A 21,573-nucleotide genomic window follows, 5' to 3' on the forward strand; every position below is an offset into this window, starting at 1 on the left:
CACCCCCACAGAGTTAGCTCCCTCTCCCTGGTCTCTCCGGTCCCTGGACAGTAGCAGTGGATGTTGGTGGTGCGTTGCCTGGCATTGAAGTATGGCTGCCCAACTGTGGTGCTTCCAGTCCATCCGCTGGCTCATGCTTCTTGACTCAGGTGCACATGTAAGCTGGGAGGGAATTTAGCAGCTACTCCAGAATGCTAATCTCAGTGGTGCAGGTCTCCAGCTTTATCCACCATTGGTAGAGGCCTTTGGGTCATCTCCTTCGGTGTCTGTCCTGAAGGTGTAGTTGTTGCTTGGAACCGCTGGTGGAACTGCAAGTGGTTCCCTAATACCTGGGTAGTAGTCCGATGTCTTCTCATTCATGGCTGTGTATGCTTCTAGCACTTTGCCTTTCAGTAGTGGAAACAGACGACATAACCACTCAGCTTTTGGTCACTTCCACATGCTGGCTATGCCCTCAAATCTCAGCTGAGCATCCCTACATTATCTTCATTGGTAAACTCCATTGAATTGTCCAAAAGACAAATGAACATCAGTGTTATAAGTATGTCTTTAGTGGTGTTACTCCCTCAATAAATTCATTAGTTATCGCGCTGTATGCCCCTTTTTTTTGCTACTACTCGTCTGCAAACCCATTGACAGAACGGAAAGAAGAGAACCTTTCTTCACCTGCTTTGCGTGCATGGAACTGGCTGGGCTGGATAATGCCCGAACTGCATTCACTGCATTCTTAGTCACTTCTCAGCTCTAAATCTGTCACTGCCTAATTTTTCTTACCATTAATAGCTACACAATAAAAGGCATAGTCTGGTGAGTCTTGCATGGTATGCTTTTGGAAGACTGTTCTCTTGGCAGCAACCTATAATTTCAGGGTATGGGCCAACACATACCATTGGAAGACTGGCATTCAGATAATCCTTTCAGGGTAGATCAGTACTGTCAAAACACTTTCACCAAGATTATTTGCATAATGTAGGTATGAATAAAAATCTGATTTCCTGCATGAATGATCTCCTTTCTTCCTATAATCTCTCATGAATGCTCCACTCACAAGGAACAGACCTCCTTGTTATTCCCAGACCAGCTAAAAGTACCAAGGTGGTACAGTCTTTTGTTCTCCTTTCCTGTAGAACAATTTGCCTGCTGTGTTCGGGATGCAGACACTATATTTAAATCTAAAGTATTTTTAAAATTAAGTCCTGTAGTTGAGGGCAATGGCAGCAGCATGCTGTGTCCTAGTTGTCCTACACACACCCAGGCTTTGACTGGAACACTCAAAAATCTAGGGTTCCCAAGAAGTGAGGTAGCATGGACAAAAACACTGGCATATATAGGTGCCTGCAACTATTTTTGCATGTGAAATGTTTTCTGCATTCTCTGGCTATTTGGCATAAGAGTGAGATCCCTTTGAGAAACAAACAATATAATTTGATCTGGCAAGCATGCTCTGTGTGGCCAAAGGAATGGTGTCTGTCCTCTCACCTGTGTTCTCCCCCCACCACCCTACAGACAGGGGAAGGAATGTCAGCTTTCATATAAGACAATTGATTGGTACCTTGCATGGCAGCCTTTCACCGTTGGTGTGTGAGTGTGTGCGTGAATGGGTGAATGAGAGGCATTAATTGTAAAGTGCTTTGGATAAAAGCGCTATATAGATGCAGTCCATTTACAATTTACTATTTCTCTCTAACCCCTCTCCCACATCCCGCCCTTCCACACCTCACCAAATCAATGCAACCATGCCCCCTGCCTCATCCCTTCCCTTCCTGCACAACAAAATGCAGACCTTTCTGGGAGAGTAGGGATAATTTGTGGTGCTTAGCTTAAGCCATTTAATATATGTTGTGGTGGACATTCAGATGTTTCTTGGTGTTTGGTGTTTGCAGGGTCCAAAATTGTTTGTCTTTATAGCTCATTTGGTATTTTTAAAAATATTTTCATCCCTGGCTTTTTGTGAAATTGTGTTTTAGTTGATCTTTGCACTTGTGAAAAAGTCTTTTTTTTTTTTTTTTTTTGCAGTTTGAATTTGTTTCGAAATGGCTCCAAAGACAAAGTTTCAAGAGGTGAGGATTCTGCTTCAATTAAAGAGAATGCACTTTCAGGGGATGAGGGTTTACTATTCTTTGGTGTGGATCGAGTTGAGACGATGTCAGGTGAGTTTGTTTACTCTTTGGATCCTTCATTCTGTTAAGCAATTGCAAACTAGTTTTATTTGAAGTGTTTGCTTTTCTCTGCAAATGAAAATATGCAGGTCTGCCATGACAATGATGTACAAATGTGTTCCATATCTTACAATTACTACCACAATGCTTAAGATTATTTTGCGTATACAGCAGCAGTTTCTCACTGCAATTACTAATATTGCATATAAAGAAAAGACACTATTTATTCTGTAGTCTGCCAACGGCAAAATAAATAAAATTGTGCATGCAGCACGCAAGTAGCAGGGATGGCGGATTGATTGTTTTCATTTTCAGTAGTCCGAATGTTATAGTTTCTCCTTTATTCAATATTGTATTTATTATTATAAATATGTATTTATTTTTATTTTATTGTTTATTTTTACAGGGACAGTGCACAATTAAAAGGTAATTGCACCAGAGTTAGCTAGCAGCTAATTTACATCTGTTGTCCCTGGGCAGGTATTCAAATGACAACCACAAAACAGCAAATACACTACATAAAACAGCATAATACATAAAAGTCCATCAATGTGAGACGTGAGTTAAAATCAGTATGATATGTGTGATAAAAACAGTATGATATGTATGATAAAAAACAAGGCAATCATTAGTGCTGGCACATTTGTACTGACTTCAGCCAAAGCTTGAGGCTGGTTTTAAACACTACAAAGCTTCCTGAGTTTCTAATGTTTGTGGGTATGGAATTCCACTTCCCCACTACTTTAACCGAGAAGGCAGATTGACCAAAGGCTGTCTTTCAGAACTGCAGCACCCAGTCACCCCTAGTAGATGCCCTAGTCCTACCGGCACTACCACTGCCGGGATAGGCCAGGCATCCTCTAAGAGGAGGGGGTGCGAGATTATGAATAATTTTAAACATCAGGCATGCATCAGAGTAAAAAAAAAAAAAAAAAAAAAAAAAAATATATATATATATATATATATATATATATATATATATATATCATTTTTTTTCAGAATGTTACAGAGATGATAATCCCTTGGCTTTTTATCTAGTACTTTTAGGATTTGTATGTAGAGTGAGAACACAGGCTTGAGTGTGGTCTCACCTGCCTCTGACCAGGTTGTTATGCAGTAAGACAGATGGGAGACAACTGGTGCCTGATAAAATTATTCCGATTAAATTTAACATTGCTGATGACCCTACTAACTTGTTTTTTGAAAGACAAGGTTTGTGTCAATTATAATGGCTAGATATTTAACATGTGTCACAGATGTGATGACTTCACCATTTATTAAAATGTCAGGATTAACTGAATTATTGATTCTCGCTGTGAAATACATGCAAACTGTTTTGCTTACATTAAGGGCCAAGCATGAATCAGCTAGCCAATCCGACACCTTGCTCATTGCAGCTGTCAGTTTCACTGCAGCATGATCTTTAGATCTTGCATGGGTAAAAATCACAGTATCATCAGCATACATTTGAATGCTAACATCTGGACATACCTGAGGAAGATCATTAATATATACTAAATAAAATTAGTGCTAAAATAGACCCTTGAGTGACCCCTACTGTACAACTAGCAGATGGGCAACACTTATCACATAACCTTGTACATTGTTTCCTCTTAGTTAAGGAGGATTCAGGTCAGGGCATTGACAGATAAATTAAATTTAGAAAGTAAAACATTATGGTTAACTGTGTCAAATGCCTTCTTAAAATCTAAAAACACAGCTCCGACAACACCACCTTTATCAAGTTGACTTTTGATTTGTTCAACAAAAAAGCAATTTGCCGTTTATGTCGAATGATGCTTTCGGAAACCAAATTGCATTGGATGTAGAGTAAATTCACCTTCATTTAAATGAGAGACTAGCTGATCACAAACTACCTTTTCTGCAATTTTAGAAGCTATTGGAAGGATACTAATGGGTCTATAATTTGATGGGATAGTTCTTTCACCTGATTTAAAGACAGGAGCCACTACTGGAGTCTTCCATGAAGATGGAAGATAGGAATTTGCTATTGATAGATTTATCAGTTGAGTTAAAGGCTTACATAGCACTGATTTATAATTTTAAAAAAAAACGTACATCAATATCAAATACATCCTTAGATTTAGACCCTTTTAGGCAATCAAGTGTTTTCATTACTGTAGATTCTGAGACATTTTCACTTGCGAAAACAGGGAATTCATTATTTGCAGGTTCAAGAACTCCAACACCAAAATTCTTGGCCAGACACTGTACTGAATCCACAAAGAATGAATTAAAGATTGTGGCTATTTGTTCTTTATCTTCTATCACTTTTGATTGTTCCTTTATTACTCAATTTTGAACTGATTTACCCTCCTTCTTTGTAATTGTATTAATATTTTGCCAAATTAATTTACTATTTCACTTAGAGTCATTTATTAGTTTAACAAAATAATCAGCCTTAACCTGTCTCAGTTCTTTTACTACTTTGTTTCGCAATTCCTTATCATGTGGTAATCCAGATTTAAGAGCTGCCTTCAATGCTAAGTCTCTCTGCTTCATTAACCTCCAAAGATGCTCATTTAACCATGGTAAATTATATTTTTTACGCGAGTGTGAGACCTTTTTGCAAAATTCATTTTTAGTCTCACTAACTCTGACCATCATAATATTAGATATAAGCTTTTTATATGTCATCAGACTGCAGAACATCATTCCAGTCCAACTGCTTTAATTTATCCTCAAATGGACTGACTAAAATTTTGGGTATGACATTAACAAAGCTTTTATCCCTTTGTCTGTATAAAATTCGTTTAGTCAGTTTTCTTACAATTAAAGTCAGATTATGATCTGACATACCTGTTACCAAATTAAAAGATTTTGTAATTGTTTCAGGTTTATTCATAAAAATAAGACTGATCTGCATTTGTGATAATTGAGTAACCCAGGTTAGGCCTTGAATTACTTGAGTAAGATTATACTGATCTGATACACTTTTGAGTTACAGCATACAGCAAATTTATATGCTTTAGAATGGACAAAAAGCATTTATAAGTGGATAAGTGTTTGGACCCATATATATCTTAGACCTCTATACTGATTAAATGATAGTAATTTCCAGATGAAGATGATGCAAATATGAGTTTCGTGAGTCGCACCAGTTGATTTGCAGTGAAATATATGATTGGGTCATGATTTACAGCAAAGCTGAATTTAGGCATTTTGGATAGATTTGGAGACACTACGGGACACCAGGGTACATTGCTTATGTTTTTCTTCATAGATATTTAGTAGTTCAACACAGCACCCTCAGATTTTGCACACTTGTGTTCAAGGAGCGGTCACTAGATCATACATGGTATCATAGTCCTAAAGATTGTGTTGACCCTTTACCATTCTTCCTATAGCTATCTGCCATTTATTAGTAGATTTTGTCAGAAAAATACTTAATTTAATAAGTGGTATAGATCTGCCAAGATTGCGCAGCCATTTGAAATGATTATCAGAGAGATAATTTTCATCTAATTGTCATCCTCTTCTACTGAACAGCCAGTGTGGGATTACTGCCATACTAAGACCTAGTGCAGGAAACTCCATGCCAAGGGTAAAGAGAAGGCCCAGCCCAGCTTAAGCCTGTTTGCCCAGGCTCCACCCTGACTATGGATCAGAACTTTTCTGAACAAAGTGCTATCCCGGATGTACCAGGAATATCAGTGGTTCCAGCTGTTTGGTAGCTTTTTGTCTGAAGTTTGGGTGTTCCCTTAATGGACATCATTTGCATCCAGTAGTGTGTGATATTACAGGTAATACAGGTACAGCTCAGTCATTGTGTGTCTTTAATCCTCAGATATGTGCCGGTCAAACAAAGTCAGACCACACTTTCATATATGAAGTAACCGATACATCTTCATTTATGTGAACTCCTTTACAGCACACTTGAAATCCAGTTTGGTGAATTATACGGTAACTGTTGGTTTAGCACCATCTTTGCCTTTTTAGGGGGTTACAGTCATAATAACTTGGTGGGTGGTGAGAGGGTATATTCTTCGCCTGTAGTGTCCAGTATCCCTGTTGTGATGGAGGAGACAGAAAAGCTGAATGTAGAATTTCTTGGAACATTTCCTACATGAGTAGTAACATATTGTGACCCAACACAGTCACCCAGGAGTGTGAGTGGTGCAACAGATCAACAGAGTAGGTATGCTCCCAGTACAGAAATTCTGAAATGTTTATTTTGAAAATATGGGTCAGTGGAGACAAAGAAAAGCAAAACAAAGAAAACAAAAGCCTAGCTCCAAGTTGAGCCTTTTTACTTCATATTGGACAGCCTTGACATTTCTAACACTGGGCAGGTAAGCTGCTTGCCAGACACAACAAAGTTTACACAAGCAGCCAAAAGTAATAAAGTTAAACCCTTAAACTAAACAATCTGCAGTTTTCTTCCGTCCGACCGCAATGGCAGGGAACGAGTGGGAGGGTCAGGTGGAGGTGCTTCACCCAGTCCGGCTGCAGACATAGTTTGTCCTCCCCCACTAACTCCACCGCACCCTCTCTTGTGCCTGTCTCTGCTGATTGGCAACCCTGCTCAGGTGTTCACAACGAGGGGCGGGGCTGTCCACGAGGGTGCCTGGAGGCTGGAGCCAAATTGACGGGTAGTATCTGCCTTCCAAGACCACACCCCTTGCTCTGTCACAATGTGATCAAAGCTCAAGGGGAGTGGAAACATTCCAGTGGTAAAGTAGATAAGAATGATGAGACAGGAATATGTCTTGAAGAAATTTTATTTTCTTCAATCATCTAGTATCTGACAGAAAAAACTGAGCCTAGCAAATGCATGTACAGTCACGCCCTGGATTCAAACAGATAAGAAGTGGAGCTATGACTCAGGGTGAGATAGACACAGTTCCTGAGGGATTTAATTAGAGCTCGACCGATATATCGGTATGGCCGATATATCGGCCATTATTTGACTTTTTTGACGACATCCGGATCGGCAGTTATGCAGCCCATGTGTCGCGATTTTAAAATAAGTATAAAAAACAAAAACAACATAGATTATTTATCTGTACTTGTCTGTTCGAACGTTGTAATTGCTATTTACTAGAACTATCCAGTAGAGGGAGCTCTAATACAAGTGTGAACTGCAGCAGCTGACGCGCTGCTTCTGTAATAAGACGTTTGTCACTCGTGCCTCATCCAATATTCTCCACTGCAAGACTTGTCTGCACAGATTCAATTGCAACAATAAAGGTATGAATATTTAGTGAAAGTATTTAATTAAATGCGTTTATACGACCACTATGTTTATCAATCCTCATTATCAAGCGAGCGAGCTAGCTAACATATTTGGTTCACTTTAGCAAGCTAGCTGGCTAGCAAGCCTTTATGAAGTGGCAGTGAGCACATAAGCAGCGTAGGATCTACATTTCCAGAGGACATCGCTGTATTCTCAAATAAATAACCAGCCGAAATAAAATGGTGATTGAATGCATCACACATTTGTTTTTTATCTGAGATAATGATATTAGCTACTATATGATGCTGTGTCAATAGCCAACGCGTTATTGCAAGCGAGTGTGTCATCTAGTCACGCGTCACCGTAGCAAGCTAACCAGACAGTAAAAACGCTGATAAAACACTTCTAACGTGGATCATTTTAAGCCATGTTATCTAGCTTTGTCGTGATAACATGAGAGAATGATTGCTGTTGGAGAAGTGAATCAACCAACAGTTAGCGCGGGTAACCTGCACGAAAGCGCATTGTAGTGTTTTTCACGTATTTCATCCAGTCAATTTAATTTCATCTAACGTTACACTTAATTCACTCATTAGCTCCGCTAGATAATGTCTTACTCTTTGAGATCATGTAGTAGAAATAAAATAAGAAAATATAATTCATTTAACTTACTGAGAATATATAATAAGAAATAATGAGGCTGTGTCAATAGCTAATGCGTTATTGCGAGCGAGTGTGTCATCTAGTCACGCGTCAGAGCGTATTGTAGTTATTTTCACCACCGAATTATTATGGACAGGGAAGCTCGCTAGATAAAGTCTTACTCTTTGAGATCATGTAGTAGGAATAAAATAAGAAAATAATTAATTTACTGAGAATAGATACTAAGAAATAATAATAACAAATTAATAACAACAACAATAATAATATTTATAAAAATACATGTTTGAAACTGGAAAACTGATTTTTTTTTTAAATTAATTTTTTATAGATGGCTGGAAAAGAAAGGAGTGAAAGCAAGGTGTGGAGTTATTTTGATTTCACACACTTAAAGATGGTGTTAATATATATATTTTTAATATCATCTTTTACATTTTTTTTATCTAAAAAGTTCTTTGTGTGTTTATTTTTATTTGTTGCTTATAAGTTAAATGTTCTCAAATATAGAAACTTTGATAAAAAGTTTTTCAAATTGATTTGAAAATGTTGCACTTTTTGACAAAATATCGGTCAAAACATCGGTAATCGGTGGGCTAGGACTCTCCAAAATCGGGATCGGCATCGGACCCAAAAATCTGGCATCGGTCGGGCTCTAGATTTAATGTCCGGGATGATGATCTCTTTAGTAAATGAAGACCTCCTACATGAAATTCAGACTTCAAATCATTCTGCCCCCTAGGTTAATTTATTAACGGTTATCTAAATTTATTTGATGTTCTTACTCAGGAACAGTAATGCCGATTTTGTTTCTGTTGTTTTGTTTTGTTCCTGCAAAAATGCCTTTTGTTTCTGGTTTTCATTTTCAAGCCATGGAGGGACACCCCACCTTCCTTCTGGCCCACCTGCAGTTAATTAACAGAGGAGGATTGCCACACTGATTGGGGAGGTGTTTAAGGGGGGTCAGACCAGGACTGGCTTAACTATAAGTCAATGGTTTAATTACTGCATTTGCCTTATGTTGTTGCAGGACTAAGCATCATATTTACCAAAGGTTTCATGGTTTTAGACTCTTTCTAATGAGACCAATCATAAATATGTTAAAAGGGAATCCAGCTCAGCTATTGAACACCTCTACAAAAATGAAAGTTTACTTCTGTTTCTAACAACAGGGGTGACAGTGATAGACAAATAGTTGGGATATCCAGCCAGTAGTAATCTCTACCTCCAGGCAAAATATTTTCCATGTAACAAAACACACCATCATGTTTCTTTATACAGTACATGCAACCAGTTTTTACATTTTACATTTACAAGGAATTAAAATGACACTCTTTAGAAAAAAAACATTCACAAACACTTGTAACAAAAGGGAAAAGGCAGCTCCGTTTGTCCCAGTTATTCTGCTGTTTTTCAGACATCTGTACAAAATACGATCAGCAAGGAATATCAAAAACAGAACTATAAACTGCACCATTACAAACACTATAAAATGGTCTGCTTACCACCTTTCATAAACTGCTTTAACTCAAAATAAACACCCAACACACAGGAAACCATAACAGTGGTTTGTCTAAAAATAATATTTTGTATGCATTGTTTTTCTTTTAAATTTGAAACACTTCCCACACAGAATGCATCATGAAAAGGATGCTTTCATGAAACACTACAATAGTACACTTGTTAGGTTACTCACCTGTATTTCTTTTTTGGTCATTAAAATGATATTTTTTATGTAAACATTACTTACATATGAAAAACTTTTCACCTGTAATAATTCTCAGGTTTAAGTTTAAAGTAGATTTTGTTCTTCTACAAGCTAGGACTTTTCACCTGAATTAATTCACTGATGACAATGAAAATGACTTGCACATAAAAAGTACTTCCCACACAGAGAACATTTGTATGGCTTTTCACCTCTATGAATTCTCAGGTGTGTTTGTAAATAAGATTTTGTATTAAACACTTCCCACACAGAACACATTTGTAGGGCTTTTCGCCTGTATGAATCATCTTGTGTACATTTAAGGTGCTTCATTGGGGAAAAATACTTCCCACACTGAATACATTGATATGGTTTTTCACCTGTATGAATTCTACGGTAGGTATTTAAATTAGATATTGAAGAAAAACACTTGCCACCATGAGAACAATTGGAGGGCTTTTCACCTGTATGAATTCTGTGGTGACTATGTAAATTAGACATTTTTGAAAAGCACTTACACTGTGTACATTTGTAGGGCTTTTAATCTGCATGAATTCTATGGTGCCTATTTAAAGTACCTTTTGGGAAAAATACCTCCCACACACAGTACACGTGTAGGAATTTTAATCTAAATGAATTCTCTGGTGGCGATATAAATGACTTGTAATCGAAAAGCACTTCCCACACTGAGAACACATGTAGGGCTTTTCACCTGTATGAATTCTACGGTGGGTATTTAAATAAGATATTGAAGAAAAACACTTTCCACAGTGAGAACACTTGTAGGGCTTTTCAATTATATGAATTCTCTGATGCCTATTTAAATGAGATAACTGGGAAAAACACTTCCCACACTGAGGACATTTGTAGGGCTTTTCACCTGTATGAATTCTCTGGTGGTTACGTAAATGAGATATTTGGGAAAAACACTTCCCACAATGAGGACATTTGTAGGGCTTTTCACCTGTATGAATTCTCAGGTGTATATCTGTATAAGATTTTGAATTAAAACACTTCCCACACTGACTGCATTTGAATGGCTTTTCACCTGTATGAATTCTCTGGTGGCGGTTTAAATAACACATTTGAGAAAATGACCTCCCACACTGTGTACACTTGTAGGGCTTTTCATCTGTATGAATATCCCTTTTATTTCTATGAATTGTCTTGTTTTTAAATAAATTCAAAACACTCGGATTTTCACTTGAATTAATTATCATGGGTTCACACATCACATTCATTCTATGACAATGCACATTTTTTTTGCTACTGGTTGTACTTTTCTGGACAATTCTGCTCAGATTATTTCCATTGTTTTTGTCACAGTGATGAGTTAAGTCCCCACAACTGGTCAGAAAATCATGAATTTCTTCTTTTTTACAGTTTGGGTTTGGCTCTCCTGCACATTGCCCTGATTCAGTCTGGTCTTTGCGAGTAACAGCTCCAGTCATCACAGTATCCATGAGATCATTCTCTAAACCTTCACTGGATTCACACTTGATTTGACCACATTTAATATCAACAGGTTTTAAATCCTGTAAGTCACTAATATGGTCCACCTTTAGGTATCCTCCATCATCAGCTTCTGTTTTGATTTGGTCAGTATGCAGGTGGTTTACATATCCCAGCTCTGCACTGTCAAAATTCTCTGTCTTAAGATCCCCAGAGTGGGTGGAGCCCAGATCAGTTTCTATTTTAATCAGTGATATGTGTGTGTGGTGTACATCACTGACCCCACTGTGTGCTGTAACACACTCTGGCTCCAGTGTGTTGAGTCCTGGTGCAGCACACTCTGTCTCTGACTCTGCCATGTGGACAGACTCCAGTCCACTGAGTTCCTCTTCTTTCTGTCTGATCCTGTGCTGCTCAGTGAGCTCTGGTAGTGTTGTCTCAGTGTCCTGTCTCAGACAGACTCCTGCCTGCATCATACTGCTGCTCAGAGGTGTGCAGACATGCAGCTCCTGAAGGGAAACAGGGGAAGGGATCTAGCCTTAATCAAACGGGTCCTACTGCAGCAGCTGACACATTCTTTACACTGCAAGTTGGGATATTATGGCAGAAATAGTCTATTTCATCAGTATGCAAATGAATTAGTTCCAGAAATGGTGTGCTCAGTACACAGTGGTCACAGCAGCCTTTGGAACGCATGACTTTCTTAATCTGGGACTCATTTCCACAGCTAATAAAGAAGTTACAACCCCCTAGGACCGTCGCAAACTTAGTATCTTCAACCTAATGCTCATTAGGGCTTTAGTGAGCTTTACTGGATTTACTTTAACGCCATCACCCTCATCACAAACCACACTATTACATTGAACTTTTCTGGTTGATCCTCCTCCTCGCCATCTCTCTCATGATCCTTTCTTTTTCCATCTCATATTCCCAATTTCACACCATCGTTCTCCATTCTACTCCTCGCTATCCATGTCCTGATTACTTTCACAAGTATTTCTTGACATCATTCAGTTTAGTAAAAAAGAACAAAAAGAAAAAAAGACTGAACGACATATCCGGTATATTGCTGCATGCTATGCTAGCGCATTTCATCATATATGGCAACAGCGACAACTTCATATAAGCAAATGAGGCATTGAATCATTCTGCAGCCAGAAAATTACACGGTTCCACATCAGCAAAGGATTGATATGTAACTCTTGTTTAAAATATCTATTATTGCGAGCGAACGGTCAGACTTGTGTATCTAATACAACCACAAGGATGACGTTATACATCCTCGATATACAGTCTCTTGGCATGTACTAAAACAATCGCGCCCATTGGGTTATTTCTTACAGTGCTTGACATCGGTTGCAGGTTGTCTTCGATAGGCCAACGATGAAAGAGTTCATTTCGGAGATTGTGAGTTCCATTTTTAAATCGCAGGGTCAGGACGACAGATCACTATAGACACCGTTCCCTTTGGGATGAGAACGGTTGAACTGAGAAAATCTTAGACCATCTTGGCGATCTAAAACACAAAACTGTGTTTAAACAATTGGAACCCCTCGTATTCAGCACATGGCAACCAGGGGCGCAGATGGCGGGGGGGACAGGGGGATACGTCCTCCCCAGTTTCATAGGGACCCCTATCCGTCCCCCCGGATCGGGGTAGTTGAATAAGCTTAAAAGTTGATACCTTTCTTTTCCTCACAGTTTGGTCCCCCCACTTCAAAAATCTCTCCTGCGCCCCTGCATAGCAATACTTGAACCCATACTTAAATGCTACGTAGTTTGCTTATAGAGCAAATAGAGCTTCCGCCGCTCTATTCTATTTAATAGGGAGAATTAAGCACCCCGAACAGAGACTGTATAAAAATATCCCGAAACTTCACATCCTTTTAGGCCTACAGGAGTCAATAACTCTGAAAAATGATAATAAAAACCTACTCTATTTCTTTGAACTTCCCCACCAAACCTAAAAAATAGAATCGATCCGCTTTCAATTAATAATGCCTACATATAACTTCTTTATGGTTTAATGATTTCTTTCTACCAAACACCCCGCCAACCACGCGACTTCTCAGGTTTACAGCAGGTCCTTTTTCAATATGGCGGCGAGAGAAAGGGCATGATCAAGTTCTGTGTTGATCATGTGCATTGTGCAAGACATCATGATAAAGTGGTAGGCTATTGGTAGCCCCTGAATTCTGCTTGGTTTATTATGCTCCTTCACTGACAGGTTCTTGTGTACTGTTTTCACCAACTCACAATTGTAACAGCATCAACATTATAAAAAAAAAAACTTACCCGATTCATTGATGACTCAACAAACTCAATCGTTTAACTAGATGTATCTAGCAGCCGAATTAATTCCCTTCGGGGAAAGATCCCATATGTGTGCGAAAGCTGTTTGCAACATAAAGCGTAAAATAGAGTTAAGCAGAGCAACATCACATCAGCAAAAAGAATCGGAAAAAAAATCGACTTCCGGTGTTTTCTCTCTTTTTCGTATTCGGTTTCGTTTAACGGCGGGTGGATAACAGCGAATGGTGCATTATCGCCACCCACTGATCCGGAATGTGAATTGAGGTGGCTCACAGACAATAAATCTAATCGGCTTTAGCTGTCGTACCCAGTAAAACCTCTACATAGCAGAACTGAAAAGGCCTGTACTAATTTTTCAAGTTCATTTTCAGAATAGAAGTTTGCAAAATACACTACCATGTTTCTTTCTTACCATGTTTATAAAATATCACCTTTCAATATACAAGGAATTACATTTCAAATTTACAAGGACCTAAATTGGCACTTTCAATAAAAAAAAAATACAAACACTTGTAAAAAAAAAAAAGGAAAGATGTATCCCAGTTTGTCCCAGTTATTCTGCTGTTTTTCAGATGTCTGTCAAAAATACAATAAGCAAGGAATATCAGAAGTAGAACTATAAACTGCACCATTACGAACACTGCAAAATAGTCCGCTTACCACCTTTCGGTCACTCCTTCAGCTCAAAGTAAGGTATCCTCCATCATCAGCTTCTGTGAACATGAACGTAATGAATATCCTGAAAGTCACTGACGTTCTCAGACTTAAGGTATCCATCATTATCAGCCTCTGTTTTGACCTGGTCAGGGTGCAGATGGGTTACATATCCCAGCTCTGTACTGTGAAGGTTCTCTGCCTTTAGATCCCCAGTGTGGGTGGAGCCCAGATCATTTTTAGTTTTAATCAGCAATGTGTGTGTGTGGTGTACATCTCTGACCCTGCTGTGTGCTCCAGACCTGGTCATCTCTCAGCATCCCCATGGGGCTGTGGGTGTGAGGCTCCGAATCAGCCTCCTTAACTACTGTCTACTAAGCATACTGCATACTGTTTAGGTAATACATTTTAGTACATAATGGGCAGTATAAGAAAACTATCCTCCATAATATTTTCTGACCGTACATTCTGCCCTTGTATGGCCATGCGCAAGTGTGGTTGTTGTTGAAGGAAAAGGTGAGTGTAGCTGTGCCTCATTTTTAAAGCAAAGCTGCATGTAGCGGAGGGGTACACCTCCACACTGAATCTACTGGTGGAGGTGGTTAATATGAACAGGACTCCGATTAGAGAATCTGGCTCCAGACGAGTGAGGTTTTGTTTTCAAACATGTTAAATGGAATTGCCATTAAGACATAGAGAAGGGCAATGATAGATTTAAATGAATTATAGCAACTGTGGTTAATTGTGTAGGCATGTGTGTGTTTCTGGTATTATTTGCATGAACGCACAGCAGCAAAAGAAATTCGGGAAAAAGTTTCCAAAAATGGCTACCGCTCTGCCAGCACACATGCCAAATTAATCTGCGAAGGCTGTTCTATAGGGAAAAACTGTGTGCCGCTGACAGGCTTTCTAACACAGCCACTGTCTGTTAGGACATTTGTTTTCACAAGAGAGCATCCTTCTCATGCTCAGTGAGTCTGTGAAGCTGTACAAGCCGGGCAACTGGACGAATGTAAATCTTGTCGTTTACCTTCACTTTAGCAGTCCGGACCCGTCCATCTGGACCAGTGAAAGTCTCTGCCACAATCCCCACAGGCCGGAGAGCACGTGGGAGCTGTGGACCAATAACAAGCACTACCTGTCCGATGGTAAGCGGTCATATTTATTGGACCAAAATGGTCTTTTACTTCCTGAAAAGTACGCTCCCAAATACAATCAGTGAAACCCTGCAAATAAGTAAATCATCCTGGGATTTCAAGTACACTACATTTAGAGAAAAAAATCTGCCTAGTAAACAACTTTGTCATCCAGTTCTCAACAGCTATACTCAATAGAAGGCAAGTGCTCTGATTCGGACATGGCCTGTCTGCGAGAAGCAATTATGATCAACAAAATGGCTGTATTGGGAAATTTGAAATTGATATACAGTATATACCCCTGACATACAGCATATTCACAGTGTGGCAAGATGAGTGCCACCCCTCCTACCTTCCAACACACACTCACGTGAGACTGTCAGTTTATTTCAGCACTTACGTGCTCTTTTATTACAGCCAACCGGCTCTTTGACAAAATGAAGTTTTTTTTTTGTTGGTATTTCCTCTCAACAACCATAGAGCTGTTCTTTCTCCGTCGTCAGCTCTCTCGCAAAGACTCCTGGCCTCGGCCTTTTAAACCCCAGGCTCACTGTTGAAAACAATCAGAGGCAATCAGCGCAATCAAACAATTAGCAATTATCGGCGCTGATTACCTCCGCCTGACAACTGTGACGATGGATCTGAGAGCCGCTCCTGTCACTCTCTCTGCAGCCGACGCCAAACCACGCCCACCCTACCACACATAGTATATGAAAAGGAAACTGAAATGGTAAAATGAAAATATTTAAAATGATTAAAACAACTCATACTGCATACAACTCAGTTTTATTTGTTGCATAATTATAATTAGCGTAGAGTTACAACAGGAGTTAAACTACATTTATAAGTGAGTAGTACAGAAGAAAACAATGACACAGTGAAGAAGAGTTTATACAGACAATTACATGGCATAAAGGCCTTGGTATGTGCACATTCACGATGTACAGTGCAGTTCGTATGTGGACAGTGACAGTTTTTGTTGTTTTGGCTCTGTACTCCTGCACAAAGGATTTGAAATAAAACAATGTGAATTATATATAAATGGGTGGTAATTCCTACATATTTCATTTGATGTGAATGTAAATACTCTCAAATTAAAGCTGACAGTCCCCACTTTAACTGTTGTTTTATTTCAAATCCTATGTGCTGGAGTACAGGGAAAAAACTATTTCCCCTGATCCAAATACCTTTGGACTGCACTGTAAAATTATTTCATACATAATTCATACACAACATTGAAAAATGAAACCGAATGAATGAATGACATTTTATTCATATAGCACATTTCCAGGTCAAGCATCACAAAGTGCTTCACAGACCATTATGAACAATTAGCATGAGCCCATTACCCCATACTTCATACTCTTGGTTACCTATAATAATATAGTTAAGGGTGCATGGACTGCTTATTTTTTCTGAAGTGTAAACTCCAAGTTCTTTGATACAAAGAGGTCATTAAGTACACACGTTTTGTTTAAGACTGAACACATTAATCAGCGCTATCTTCAGAGGTGCTGACATACCGTGTTTGTTAGGGAAATTTCAACACAGGGCCCACAGAATCCAAGGTAATAAAGATAAATAAATATAAAATAAAAATACTTTGAAACAAAGTTTGTCAACTGATATCTCAGATAAAACATACTGTCTACCATCTAAATGAAAAAGGCAGAAATGTCTGGGTCTCTCTTGCAAAAGAGATGTATCTCAATGGGACCGCCTGGTTAAACAAATTAAAATAAATAAATAAAATTGTCTATTTTCAGAATACAAATTTGCAATACACAATACCATGTTTCTTTTGACAGTACATCAAAACAGTTTTCACATTGTTTCCTTCAAATTTTACTCATAGCAATTTAATCATGACAAAACATCACCCATCAATCCACAAGGAATTTCATTTCATATTTACAAGGAACTAAAATTGTATTTTTGAAAGACTAAACACTGCAAAATGACCAGCTTACCACAGATCATTCAGTCCTTCTACTAAAAACAAACACCCACCAAATAAGAATTAGGAAACCACAACATGGTGGTTTGTCCTAAAACAATATGAAGGGAGTTTGCTAAACAAGCAAAAGTACTTCCCTCACGGAGAAGACGTGTAGGGCTTTTCGCCTGTGTGAATTCTCAGGTGCATCTGTAAACCAGATTTTCTATAAAAACACTTTTCACAATGCATACACTTGTATGGCTTTTCCCCTGTATGTATTCTGAGGTGTACACCTAAATAAAACTTTGTACTAAAACACTTCTCACACTGGGTACACTTGTAGGGCTTTTCACCAGTATGAATCCCCTGGTGGCTATTTAAATTAGATATTCTGGAAAATGACTTGCAACACTGAGAACATTTGTAGGGCTTTTCGCCTGAATGAATTTGCTGGTGAAGATTTAAAGCAGATTTTCTATTAAAACACTTCTCACAATGCATGCACTTGTATGGCTTTTCACCTGTATGAATTTTCAGGTGTACAATCAAGCATGATTTTAAACGAAAGCACTTTTCACATTGTGTACACTTGTAGGGCTTTTCACCAGTATGAATCCCCTGGTGGCTATTCAAATTAGATATTCTTGAAAAGGACTTGCAACACTGAGAGCATTTGTAGGGCTTTTCACCTGAATGAATTCTCAGGTGCATCTGTAAACCAGATTTTCTATGAAAACACTTCTCACAATGCATACACTTATACGGCTTTTCACCTGTATGAATTCTCTGGTGCACACCTAAATAAAATTTTGTACTGAAACACTTCTCACACTGAATACATTTGAAGGGCTTTTCACCTGTATGAATTTTCTGGTGGCTATGCAAATGTGATATTCTTGAAAATAACTTTGAGCATTGAGAACATTTGTATGGCTTTTCACCTGAATGAATTTGCTGGTGTAGATTTAAAACAGATTTCTTTATAAAGGCCTTACCACAATGAGGACACTTGTAAGGTTTTTCACCTGTATGAGTTCTCATGTGTATACCCAAGTAATTCTTTGAACAAAAACACTTCTTGCACTGTGTACACTTGTACAACTTTTCACCAGTATGATTGTCACCTTTCTTGCTATGAATTGTCCTGTTTTGAAATAAATTTGAAAGCCTTTGGCTTTTCCTTGAATTTTTCAGAATGGATTCAATTTTGACATTAATCTTCCTACAACATTTAGGTTTTCTGCTACAATTACTACTTCGCTGGACAATTCTGGCCATATTATTTTCATTCATGTCACAGTGACTATTTAAGTCCTCACATTGGATTGGCAAATCAAGAATGTCTTCTTTTGTACAGTTTGGATTAGGCTCTCCTGCACATTCAGCCTGCTCTTTGTGATCATCAGCTCCATTCATCATAGTACTCATGAGATCACTCACTAAACCTTCACTGGATTCACACTTCATTTGATCAGATTTAATATGAACACATTTAATATCCTGCAAGTCCCTGACATGTTCTGTCATATGGTATCCTCCATCATCAGCCTCTGTTTTTATTTGGTCAGGACGCAGATGGGTTACATATCCCAGCTCTGTACTTTCAAGATGCTCTGTCTTAATAAGATCCCCAGCGTGGGTGGAGCCAAGATCAGTTTCTATTTTAATCAGTGGTGTGTGTGTGTGGTGTACATCACTGACCACGCTGTGTGCTGTGACACACTCTGGCTCCAGTGTGTTGAGTCCTGGTGCAGCACACTCTGTCTCTGACTCTGCCATGTGGACAGACCCCAATCCACTGAATTCCTCTTCTTTCTTTCTGATCCTGTGTTGCTCAGTGAGCTCTGGTAGTGTTGTCTCAGTGTCCTGTCTCAGACAGACTCCTGCCTGCATCACACTGCTGCTCAAACGAGTGCAAAAGTGCAGCTCCTGGAGGGAAACAGGGGAAGGGATCTAGCCTTAAACAGGTCATACTGCCACAGCTGACACAATGGGCGCGTCGCAAATAAAAATGTATCCTCCTTTTCTCCACGACCACCTCGTCTCCTCTGTGCCCCAGAAACTGATGTTTGTGTCTTCCTTCCCTCCAATGTCCCAATATTGTTGGAGATGAGCGAAGGATACATCGGTGTATTCTACCAGAGAAGTCTTTTCACATTTCTGGGTGACATTGTTGCACTCAAATTTGGCTATTTAAGAAGGGGAAGCATGTTTATTAATTTGCTTGTACATTAATGAAATTTAAACAAGCATGACTCTAAGCATAAATAAGCATGGCAGCTACCATTATTTCAGTATGTGAATATGCATGAATAAATTTATTCAGTCAACCATTTCCAAAGGATGTATTTACTACTAACAAGTTTGATTTCAGATGTTAAATAATTGTTTTTCAATGTGAACACTGGGATACAGTAAGTCACATGATATAAAACGATGTACAAGTTTCACTGATCTACGGAAATGTTTCGGAATTAGTCCATGTGAGATTTAATGAACTGGCTTTAGAATGTAGGCTGTCACAGTATAGCTACCCTATCTGAGATGAATAATGGTCTGTGTGTTCCGGATAAAAAAAGGCCTATAGAACGGCATTTTGCTAATTGCATCAAATTAATTAACGACATTTGGACGTTTGTTTGAATTATATGGAAAAAAGAATGCTTTTCATCCATTTTTTATAATCTAAAAAAAAGTATGTAATAATAAATTTAAAAAAAAAACACATAGCTAAAGGCTAATTGGCACAACTACATCACACACAGGGCTCCATTTCCAGCTACCATTCATTAGCATAAGTCGTGTGCCGTTAGTGTAACAAACTGAACGTTTTTTAAATTTTGTACAGTAGTATAGTATAGATCACATTAAACATCTTTATTGTTATTAGTGTTGTTGTTCTCTGTAGCAATTTCCTGAAGTTATGAGTTTTTTCTTTAAATTTACTTTGCTGGCTAATGGTAGCAATTTGACCAGCTTGAAAGGCCACCAAGCTAGGTGTGACGTTGAAATAACACCTTGCTGATTAGAAAAATAATCTTATCGGCTGGGAAGCCGTATCTGAATTTAGCGAATTAAGCCTGAAATATGTGCGGAAAACGTCTAAGTTTTAAACGCCAGTTTAAATCAGAGACTGCGATAGGGACGGTTATGCGACCCTCCCATTCATTTTATCCATAGAGAAATACTCTTTTGATACGAAATCCATTTATAAAGGTTTCGCTCTGTGTTACGTCAGACCCCTGAGGCCCATTAAAACAAAGTGAGACAGCTTTGAAAACAATTATTTGATTAGTCTCATTGTTGAGAAGATGCTAAATTGGTATCACTTAACCCCTAATCTCTGCTTGTATTATTGTCATATTCCTTAATTCACAGGTACTCCAGCATTTTCACCAAATAACATCACAATAACATGGCAGTGACTTGTTTGCAAGCAATGTCCGGGATGCGCATAATGTAGCCTATCCGCTACGCTGAAAAGTAGGCATAATATACCCTTAAAAAACAATATAGGTGATTCAATCTTATTCACCACATTTCTACGATTTCCACGTTTCACGGAGTAGGCTAATTTACAGAACAACCCGGGTCCAACAATGTAACGCCATTGCAGCATTATTAAATTATTTAGCTATATCGTTGTCCCACTGTTAGCTTATTGACCAACTAACAGAGAAATAACGTTGGACCAGTACTGTCAGAATGAATTCTACAATCACGTGTGTTTTAACAGCTTGTGTCAAATTAACAAACACAGCTTGTGCAAACATTAGATAATGGAAAGCAACCCGATTTGAAGCCTGCTGGTAAACAAAACTAACAGAACTGAACACATCAAGATTATGGAGGTAAAACTTACTCCTTCTCAGTAAATTCAACTCAACAAATTAATTGACTTGATGCAATGTACTTTCTCGGCGGCGAATGATCTCTTGCGCGTGTTAAACCTGCGTGAACCACAAAGCGTACGATTCAGTTCGGCCGAGTAAACTGAACATATGGAAACTCGCCACAATGAGTTTAAAACTTCCGGTGCAGTTTCTGGGGCGATTTTCAAAATAAAAGCGTATTTTACGTTTTAAACGACCCCTAGGATGGGACTTCTGAGCTGCAGTACTCAAAATAATTCTACCCCTTAATGACTGGACCAAGCTATTATTTCCAAAGATTTCCTCTTTTGGTATGTTATTATATCATGGCAGTTTTGATGGCAAAAAGCATAAATATTTCTGCTCTTATATTCATATACAATCTGCAATCATAATGTGCTTCAAATAATGGTTCACATGTCTATTTTTATAGTATGATTTATGTCATATCTAAACCACTCTATTGACCTGACATCATCTCTCAACGTC

At 38.5% G+C, this 21,573-nt stretch overlaps 1 protein-coding gene across 2 annotated transcripts; it reads right to left on the reverse strand.

Moving 5' to 3' along the window:
- Positions 1-8,567: 8,567 nt before the first annotated feature.
- Positions 8,568-21,225, reverse strand: LOC118219978 (zinc finger protein 883-like). Of its 2 annotated transcripts, XM_035403543.1 has the most exons (7): positions 21,075-21,225; positions 18,914-19,141; positions 15,644-15,967; positions 15,168-15,251; positions 14,144-14,196; positions 12,512-12,635; positions 8,568-11,679 (listed from the first exon to the last, which is right to left on the reverse strand). In XM_035403543.1, exons 6-7 carry the CDS (start codon positions 12,521-12,523, stop codon positions 10,342-10,344), a joined length of 1,350 nt encoding a protein of 449 aa, XP_035259434.1. In that variant the 5' UTR covers positions 12,524-12,635; positions 14,144-14,196; positions 15,168-15,251; positions 15,644-15,967; positions 18,914-19,141; positions 21,075-21,225; the 3' UTR covers positions 8,568-10,341. The 2 variants fall into 2 exon arrangements, with proteins under 2 accessions (XP_035259434.1, XP_035259433.1); XM_035403542.1 differs by lacking the exons at positions 8,568-11,679; positions 12,512-12,635; positions 14,144-14,196; positions 15,168-15,251; positions 15,644-15,967 and having other exon boundaries at positions 16,044-19,141.
- Between the last annotated feature and the right edge of the window lie 348 nt (positions 21,226-21,573).

The sequence above is a fragment of the Anguilla anguilla genome, chromosome 2 (assembly GCF_013347855.1).
Source record: "Anguilla anguilla isolate fAngAng1 chromosome 2, fAngAng1.pri, whole genome shotgun sequence".
NCBI lineage: Eukaryota > Metazoa > Chordata > Actinopteri > Anguilliformes > Anguillidae > Anguilla > Anguilla anguilla.